The sequence below is a fragment of the Cucurbita maxima genome, unplaced genomic scaffold, assembly GCF_002738345.1.
Source record: "Cucurbita maxima cultivar Rimu unplaced genomic scaffold, Cmax_1.0 Cma_Scf00007, whole genome shotgun sequence".
Taxonomy (NCBI): Eukaryota; Viridiplantae; Streptophyta; class Magnoliopsida; order Cucurbitales; family Cucurbitaceae; genus Cucurbita; species Cucurbita maxima.
Genome location: NW_019272023.1, coordinates 3582529 through 3592619, shown reverse-complemented (window position 1 = coordinate 3592619; position 10091 = coordinate 3582529). Strand labels below are relative to the sequence as shown.

General features: G+C 36.3%; 1 protein-coding gene and 1 pseudogene across 1 annotated transcript; one reads left to right on the top strand and one right to left on the bottom strand.

Annotated features, from left to right (window-relative positions):
* Nucleotides 1-3362: 3362 nt before the first annotated feature.
* On the top strand, nt 3363-5899 carry LOC111481494 (30S ribosomal protein S21, chloroplastic-like). Its single transcript, XM_023126941.1, has 2 exons — nt 3363-3879; nt 5580-5899. Exons 1-2 carry the CDS (start codon nt 3443-3445, stop codon nt 5686-5688), a joined length of 546 nt encoding a protein of 181 aa, XP_022982709.1. The 5' UTR covers nt 3363-3442; the 3' UTR covers nt 5689-5899.
* A 607-nt stretch (nt 5900-6506) lies between these two features.
* Nucleotides 6507-9034, bottom strand: LOC111481995 (annotated as a pseudogene).
* Nucleotides 9035-10091: the final 1057 nt, after the last annotated feature.

Below are 10091 nucleotides of genomic sequence, written 5' to 3'. Positions count from 1 at the left end.
GTTTTTTTTTTTTTTTTTTTTTTTTTTTTGTTAAATTAATAAAAATAATACTAAATTTTAAATTTTATTTCTAAATATCTTTAATTTTTTTTAAAAAAATATATATTTTTTTTAACTTTTATTCATTAATATATTTTTTTAAAAGTTTAAAAATAATATTAAGTTAAGTAAACCCTCTCAAATTTTAAAAGTAGCATTAACACTTTTTATTTGAAAAATGAGTATTTTTTTAATATTTTAAAAAATATTTTTAAGATAAAGTGTAAAAATTCGATAGGGTGTGAAAATATTTCCCTAACAAACGCATAGTAAAACTGTGAGGCTGACGGCGATACGTAGCTAAAACGGATAATGTCTGCTAGCAGTGAACTTGGACTGTTAGAAATTGTATTAGAGTAAGACACTAAGCGATGTGTCAGCGATGATGCTCGATTTTCAAAGGAAGTGGATTGTGATATCTCACATCATGTGGAAAAGGGGAATGAAGCTTTTTTTATAAGGGTGTAAAAATCACTCCTCAACAAATGCGTTTTAAAATCGAGACTGACAGTGATACGTAATAGGTTAAAGTGGACAATATTTGTAGGCGATGGGCTTGGGCTGTTATAAATGTTAACAGAGCTAGACATCGATCGGTGTGTCATCGAGGACGCTGGATTTCCAAGGGGGGTGAATTGTGAGATTTCATATCAGTTGGAGAGGAAAAACAAAACATTTGTTATTAGGGTATGAAAATATTTCCCTAACAAACGCGTAGTAAAACCATGAGGCTGACGACGATACACAACAAGTTAAAACGGACAATATCTATTAGCAGTGGGCTTGAACTGTTAGAAATTGTACAAGAACAGTGTGTCAGCGAGGACACTGGATTTTCCAAAGGAGTGGATTGTGATATCCCAAGTCAGGTGGAAAATGAAGCATTTTTTTTTATAGGGATGTGAAAATTTCTCCTTAACAAATGCTTTTTAAAACCGTGAGACTAACGGCAATACGTAACGGATTAAAGTGGACAATATTTGTAAGCGGTAGGCTTGAGGGGTTACAAGTGATAACAGAGCCAGACACTGATTGGTGTGTCATTGAGGACGCTAGAGTTCTAAGGGGGTGGATTGTGAAATCTCATGTCGATTAGAGAGGAAAACGAAATATTCTTTATAAGGGTGTGGAAATCTCTTCCTAACATACGTGTTTTAAAACTATGAGACTAAGATACGGGGAGTCAAAATTCTTATGCTAATATTATAATAATAATAATTAAAATAACATGTTTTTGAGGCTGCCTAGGTCACTAAGGAACCAAAAAAAAAAACATACAAACATTGAAAGTGATGCAACCATTATGTTTGTCCTATTCATTGGGGGAAATTATGGGAATTAAATAAATCATCTTTGAAGCTTTTTGCATTATTTTATAAGCCAACCAATTATAGAGAAGATGCCTTAACCAAACACTTCTATTGGTAATCCCATTTGGATGATGCTTTTCCTCACTAATCTCTAGATTCTTGTTTCTTTTTCTTTTGATAAATTTAAGGACAATGGGGGCGGTTTTATGTTTGGTTTCATAACAAGTCTACTCATAGTAGATATTGTCTACTTCTATCCGTTACGTATCGTCGTCAATCTCACAGTTTTAAACCTCGTCTATTAAGGAGAGGTTTCCACATCCTTATAAGAAACGTTTCGTTTTCTTCTCCAATTGATATGAGATCTCACAATCCACCTCTCTTGAGGCCTAACGTCCTCGCTATACACCTCTTAGTGTCTGGCTCTGATGTCATTTATAACAACACAAGTTCATCGTTAGCAGATATTGTTTGCTTTGAATCGTTACGTATAACTATCAGTCTCATAGTTTTAAAACGTGTCTAATAGGGAGAGGTTTCCACCCCCTTATAAGAAACGTTTTGTTTTCTTCTCCAATTGACGTGGGATCTCACAATCCACCTCTTTGGAGGTCCAGCGTCCTCGCTAGCACACCTCCCAGTGTCTAGCTCTGATACCATTTATAACAGCACAAGCTCACCGCTAGCAGCTATTATCCACTTTGGCTCGTTACATATAGCTCTCAGTCTCACGGTTTTAAAACGTGTATACTAGGGAGAAGTTTCCACACCCTCATAAAGAATGTTATGTTCCCCTCTCCAACCGATATGAGATCTCACAGGTTTATATAAAACAATCCGAGTATAATTTAGTAGATTAGATATTCATGATGCTTGAGCAGAGAAATGAGATACAAACGGACAGATATCGTATTTAAACGAGAGGGATGTTGAAGATATACAAGTATGATTAAGAAATGTTTAAATATATAAAACTCCAAATCGAAACATGACTGGTTGAAGCAATCTTATGCTCGGTTATCTTTTGAAAAAATTCTTAAAAATAACATGTGAGTGATGACAAAAACATGTTTAACGGTCTCGTGTTGGTCTAAAGGGTTAGTCTTCATTCTCAAAAGGAGTGGACAAGAAGCAGGTAATGTACACAACGTCATTTATGTTGGAATCATTCGATAACGACAACCATAATTTATGTCATAAATTATGATATAAATTCATTGTGGCCTTTGTTTTTTTTTTTTTTCAATAATGTGATCATATTATATAGTTAAAAGATTGCTAGTCATAATGGCTAACATCAATAACGACCAACCAAATTGCCATTAACTATGTCATTGGGTCATTCGTGTCATCAAAACCATTCTCGTAATATAACGAAGTTGTTTGTGATATCCCACATTGATTGGAGAGAAGAACGAATCATTCTTTATAAGCATGTGAAAACTTCTTCCTAGTAGACGCGTTTTAAAACCGTAAGGCTGACGGTAATACATAATGGGTAAAAACGGACAATGTCTATTAGCGGTGAGCTTAAGTTGTTATATTCTTTCTCGGACGAAGAATTCTCATTTGTATGAAGAAATGAGTCGTAGGAGGCAATTAATGGAGACGAGAACATGAAACAGTCTCGATCTGGCCCCGTTTTTCTTTTTTAAAAAATATATTATTATTAATTGAGGAGGACGGGAACAATTAACATATCTCTACTGATCATGAGAGTATAGTACTCAACTCACATCAGGTGGTTAAATGAATATCTTTATTTATAAATGATTAATTAAATATTGAGCGGAATATAAATTATTATTAATTAATTTATTAATTTATGTATGTTATAACTTTGTAACATAATAACGTAAAATATTATATTTATTAAAAGAAAATTACTTTTTTATATATAATTCTAAATTTTAAAAATTAAAAATTTAGACATACTAAAAAAAAAACTATTTTAATTATTTAATTATTATATTTTTGGCGAAATTAAAAGAAAAATGGATTGGGAAACTTATCCACAAACGCTAGAAGAGATAGAGAGGAGATGATCGAACCCTCAAAGTTGCGAACTCTACACTGAATTTACAGACCCATCCATGGCTTCTCTCTCCAGCTTCTTCTCCTTCCTCTTACCTTCAAAACCACCGCCCCCAAAGCCCCTTCAGCCCCTCATTGCCTCTCCTTCTCCGGCGAATCAGGCGGCTGCTCAATTTCAGACGCTCAAATCCAGAGATGGATCGGTTGCTCTAAGCCCCCAACAGGCTCCGAAACATTCCGAGCCCTTATCGGCGGAATTAGCCTCCGTTATCTGCCCCTCACTGGCCTTTGCTAATACTATGTTCTTCAGATCGGCTTATAATGTGCAGGTGATTGTAGATGATAATGAGCCGGAGGAGCGGCTTCTGAATAGATTCCGGCGAGAGGTTATGAGAGCCGGCGTGATTCAGGAGTGTAAGAGACGGAAATTCTTTGAAAATCCTCATGATATTAAGAAGCGCAAGTCTCGCGAGGCTGCTAAACGTAACCGCCGGAGGTCTGTTTCTAAAATTTCTTGTGGTTTCTTTTGGGATTTGTGTTTTTGGTTTGAATTCTGTGATTGTTTGTTTGGATTTTGATTTATTGTGATTCTTCTCCTTGAATTGTTTGCGATTTGTGTCCTGTCGTTTTTTTCTTTTAGTGTTGAATTTGATTGCTAGGAAGGTAACCCGTTAGATGTATGAGAGAAAAGTACCATAAATGGTTGGTCTCATTAATATTGATTCTTCTTCGGTCCTCGTTAAGCTTAGCTTCCCTCGCTTCCCTTTCCCAATGGCTACTCAATGGCTACTCAGTGTTTATGGTGAGCACGATAACTAGTACACTAGAGGTGCGTCCTTCCTGATTTTTATACTGTGGTTACTAAGAGACATGCAGATTTTTTAATCTATATTCAATAGTTATTATGAGGTAGCTGACCTTGTTGAACGATTGGTCCTAGAGTAGGAACATATTCTTGTAAATGTGTATATCTTTGCCAATATGAACAGGGTGTAGAGAACGAAAAGGTTGTTTGAACTTGCCCGATGACGAAGTGAAAATAACTACTCGGTAAAGGACTGAGAGTCTTGCTGCTTGTCATTGAAAATGCGATTGTTGCATTCTAAACCATCTACTCCATAGAAAACTCCTCGTAAAGAATGTTTTGTTCTCCTCTTCAACCGATGTGGAATCTCACAATCCACCCCATTCAGAGTCCAATGTCCTCTCTGGCGCTCATTCTCTTCTCCAATTGATGTGGGACCCCCTAATCCACCCCCGACCGCTTTGTGTCCACCCCTCTTCGGGGGCTCAGCCTCCTCGATGACACATCGTCCAGTGTCTGGTTCTAATACTATTTGTAGCAGCCCAAGCCCACCATTAGTAGATAGTGTTCTCTTTGGGCTTTCTCCTTCGAGTTTCCCCCTCAGGATTTTTAAAACACGTCTGTTAGGGAGAGGTTTCTATACCCTTAAAAATGCTTCGTTCTCCTCTCCAACCGATGTGGGATCTCAGATAAAAGTGCTAGAATTCATTTGCAAAGGGACAGCTACTGAATAGGTGAATTTGAGTTTCCATATTCCCCATGCATAATATAATAAGGGACAGCTAATGCTTTCTCTGTAGGACAACCTGAGTATTGATGTTGGAATAGCTTAGCTCCCAAATAAAGAATTCGATCTTTTTGGGATATGAACCAAAGACTCTGGTTCTTCATTTTGGGAGGAAGGTTAACCCAATTGTCGAACCCGAGAGAATTCCTTCCACACAAGATTGGAGAAAGACCAAACTCGGTAATGAATCTATGGAGAACCCAACTCACTTATCGATCTCAAAGTATGGTTAATCTGCTTATTCGAGTGAACAAAGAAACCGCATGAGTGAGGCCAACGCAACTATAGCTTTTCTGGTTGAGTGCTGAATGCCAACGAGAAGGTGCACCATTTTTTATTGATTAAGAATGACCAGAGATTTCTTCCTTTTTCGTTTCGTTATTATTGTATTTTGTTCTCGTAAGTAGATAATTTCACCGAACATCTTTTATCTCGAAACCAAGTACACCATTACTCGAGATGGAAGATGGCTGTAGAAAAACGTCTTATTAAGTGAATTCTTGAGGCCCCATTAGCTAATTACAACGTTTGTGATGGGAAAATGGATATCATTTACGTGCTAAGGTGTTTGATGAAACTGAGTTATGATTTGGTTGATGAACAGGCGGCCACAGCAAAGATTTACACCACAAGACAAGCAGGATGTGCCTGCAACCAAACAGGAAGCTGATGATGACAACTGGGATTTACCTGAAGAAGGCATTCCTTATTAACCCCAATCCAATCCAATACAATCCAAAACTTCAGCCTCACCACAATGTTTTAATGTTTTCTGCTCATCTTTTGAATTTGGGAAGCTGTTTGTACTCTGTAATCTAAGTTGTTTTCTATGTAATATCATCTTTAGTTGACAAGTTTCTTGCAATATAATAAGTAGATGTAATTCATTGTGTTTCGATCAAATAATCATTTCTTGACTCGTAAGGTGGAAACATAGCGGGTTGATATTGTCGACTTGATGATTATACCTCCCAGAGTATTCTAAAGATCCGGTGACCTTTTTGAGGTTATCATACGAGACGTAGATATAATCAACCCATGTTGAACTAAAACAGGTTGGAATGTTTACACTCCAAATTATTTACTATTTGAAACCTTTATTGCTACAAACTCAATTCTATGTGTTTGTGTCATTCTTTTAGATTCGAATCAATATAAACAAGGCAATTAGAGGTTTGTAAACCATATCATTTGCATTGATGCCCATGACTGTAATCTACATCGGCATAGTTTTGAATGAACTGGACGTAGATCTTTAGTGTCATCAATCACATCCGTTTTTACAAGATGAAGATTGAACAATCGATTTTTGAAAAAAAAATTGAAATTTCATTTGTATTTTTAAAATTTTAAATGTAGTTTTGAAATAAAATAATAGCGTTTTTATATAAAATTAAATTAAAAAATAATAACTGATATTTTTAAATTTTTTTTAAAAAAGTATTTAAGAGTATTATAGAAAAAATTATAAATTTTATGGTTATTTTTATTAATTTAATTTATTTTACTAAGAAAATAGAAAATAAGTTATTTACCCTTTTGGATTGAACTCTATAATACCCAACGACTTAATAATCTGCAAGAAGCATTAAATAAAGGGTTAACCAATAAGAAAGAAACGCCACACCGCCGCCGCCGACGCCGCCGTGGCGACGGTGCTCTATTATAAAATCCCTTTTCAAAACTCATCGCCGCCCACCTCGCCGAGGAGCGATTGGGCGGCCAAGGCTCCGACAGCGGTGATCATATGGCTGAGATAAGCAATGGGGCTCAAAAGCCCCACCGATTGAACCTGGTTCACCAGCCTCCCTTCCGACAACGCGGCTACCATTATCAACGTCCCTTGTCGATCCAACACCGTCCGTTATACTCCGATCATTAAAAATTGGAAAATTGAAATAAACCCACAAGCGAATGGCCGACGTAGTGGATTTTCCGGCCAGTTTGTTGGGAAACATGGTCGAAGACGGCGGGGAGTTCATAGGCGGCGAGCTCGTCCCATGACCAGTCCCAGAAGTCCCGGTCGGCGGGGTTCAGGGCGGTGTGGCGGCGGCTGAATTGAGTCCCTCGTGTGTTGGAAATTTAAACGTCGAAGCCGTTATCGGCGAGAATCAATGGTAGGTTCTGCTCCGGCGAGTTCAGAAGGCATGACATCCCATCCTCCATAAAAATAAAAATCCACAATATAATTATAAACTAAATTACAATATAATAATAATTAGACCAAGTCGGACACGAGATTATATTTTTATTCCTATCTCTATCTTGCCCCGCCCCGTTCTTACTGGCATATTAACCACTCCTATTAAGGTCTGAGCGTCTTTACTGGCACATTAACTCACCCCTTTTAGGTCCCAACATTCTTACTCGCACACATACTATTTAAGAATGTTTATTAATTCACCACAGTTAAATGGTGTGAAAGTTATCTTATTTATAATCGCATATGTAATAAATAAAAATAACAATAAATGGAAACTATAATAAAATATCAAATATAATATATATGGTAAACTATAATTTATTATTAAATATTCTTAACACTATCCACCCCATTCAGGTCTCAACGTCGACACATTATCTATCCACTTCCAAGTCCCAGCGTCTTGACTGACACACTATCCACTCCCTCTCAGGTCCCAATGTCCTTATTGGCACACCATCCACCTCCTCTCAAGTCCCAACATCCTTATTGGTACACTATCCACCCCAGGTCCCAGCTTTCTTACTCGCACACTATCCACTCCTTTCAAGTCCCAGCATCGCTAGCAAATATTGTCTTTTTTGGGATTTCTCTTTCGAGCTTCCTCTCAACGCTTTAAAACGTTTCGGCTAAAGAAAGGTTTTCACACTCTTATAAACAATGTTTCGTTCTCCTTCCCAACCAATGTGAGATTGTGGAATCTCACACAAGGACAAGAAAAGTTTTTCCGTCCCACCCCACCTAATAAAAATTTGAAACCCGAGATCTAAACAAACATACATACATATATATATATATATATATATATATATATTATTTTAGTGGAGTAATATATGCATACAAATTAACCCAACTTTAATTTATAATAATAATAATAATAATAATATGTCACACCCACAAACTCAATCCTTACCATTAAAATTACCTATAATTTTTTAATTTAATAATATAATAAATTCGAACCTCTGATAATTTCGTCAATAATATATATTTTATATTAGCTGAACTAGGTTCATATTGGTCAATAACATGAATTTATTAGAATAATTTTTAAAATATTATCTTCAGAATCGATGATATTTTTTATATATATGACAATGAAAATAGTTTTACTGAGTTCAAGAGGGAAAGAATAAATGGGTTCCGGTTCAGTAGCTTGGTCAAAGTCAGATTCGTCACATTACCACCTTACGACTAAATTTATTATTAAATGGATAAAGAAAACATACCACGAGAATACCATGTTGTACGATAACGGGCGGTTTCTTGATTCCTCAGCCACTCCCATAGCGACCTTCTGGGATCCTCTGCAAGCTTAGGATATATCCATCTTTCGTCGTCACCTATTATGTACATCGAAATTAGGGTTACGGTTGAACCGAAAGTTTTCATTTCATAATTGGAAATTTATGAGGACATTCCTTTAATTAGAATGGTTTTTGCCTCAATTTATTAGTTTATTTAAATTAGGGAAAAAACCTTTTTTTTTTCATTTAGAATTAGTTTAATTTTCTTTAAATAAAGATTTGAATTAATTACCCAATTACGAAATTTAAAATAAAATTTAAAAACCTTTTAATTTTTTTTTATGGGTTGAAAAACATCCAAGATAAGAAAAATATATATATATTTTAATTTCTGGAAAAGAAAAAAAAAAAATATATATATATATATATATATATTGCCTGAATTTCTTGGCACATATAGCCATGAATGGTAACAGCAGAAGCACAGATGCCCAATTCCTCCGGCGAACCAAGGACGCCACCGTGGCCTCGGCCGAAACAACCACCGAGAACCACCGCCGTCGCCGTCATCATAACAGAAAACCCCCGGAAGAAGGCCATTTCCACCGTCGCTACTTCAATTAGCCCTCTATCTCTCTCCCTGGTTAAGGCTTTTTATAATGAGAGAGAGAGAGAAAGAAGGCCCCACGTTGAGGACGTGGCAGTTTTTTTAGGGAAAAATGGGTAAATTTTGGTTTTTACACGTGGATTAAAGTATAATTCAATAATTATCTATATAAACTACTTACCTAATCCTAAATTATAAACCTTAAACGCCCCTTGTCATGGGCATGCTTATGTCGGCACTAAACGTTGATTTCATGTTAGTTAGTCATTTATTATTAGAATTTATGTACGTAGGACCCTTCGCCAAAATCATGTCTACACTTGTTAAGACTAAAATGTACGGTAAAGAAATGTGACTAATAGCTGATTTTTCTACCTAGGTTATATACTATTAGAGTCGTCGTTGTTACTTATTACTTTCTACCAATTGTTTTCCAAAACTTCCTTGAACTCGATTTTCTAAAACTATTTGTCAAGAGCGGAGTCGGAGGACTGAGGTTCATACATCATCCATGCCAACAGTAACCTAAGTGTAGGTATTAAACAATTACATTGTGAGGCCCACAGGGTGCGATTGTGATACCAAAGACGCTTAACTTGGAGGTCCACGGAAGACAAATCTTGTTGATACTAGTAACTATGCATTATTTTTAATCATTTCTTAACCAACTTGTTAAAGTTCGTATATCTATTAGACACAAAATTGAAAGTTTACACGGATATATTAAACCCAACCCGTAATAATCTTAAAAGTAAGATAAGGTTGGGTTGTTGTAACCCTATTTTTGGGTTGACTTAACCAAGAAAATGTCAACTCGCGAATCGACCTGAATTCTTGGCTTTCAAAAAATTCAACCCAATTCAACCTTAATGATTTTGGTTGGATAGTTCAAGTTGTTTGGGTTCTCGGGTGTGATGTCCCACATTGGTTGGGGAGAAGAACAAACCACCATTTATAAGTGTGTGGAAACATTCCTCTACTAGACACATTTTAATGCCTTGAGGGGAAGCCCGAAAGAGAGCCCAAAGAGGACAATATCTGCTAGCGGTGGGCCTAGGT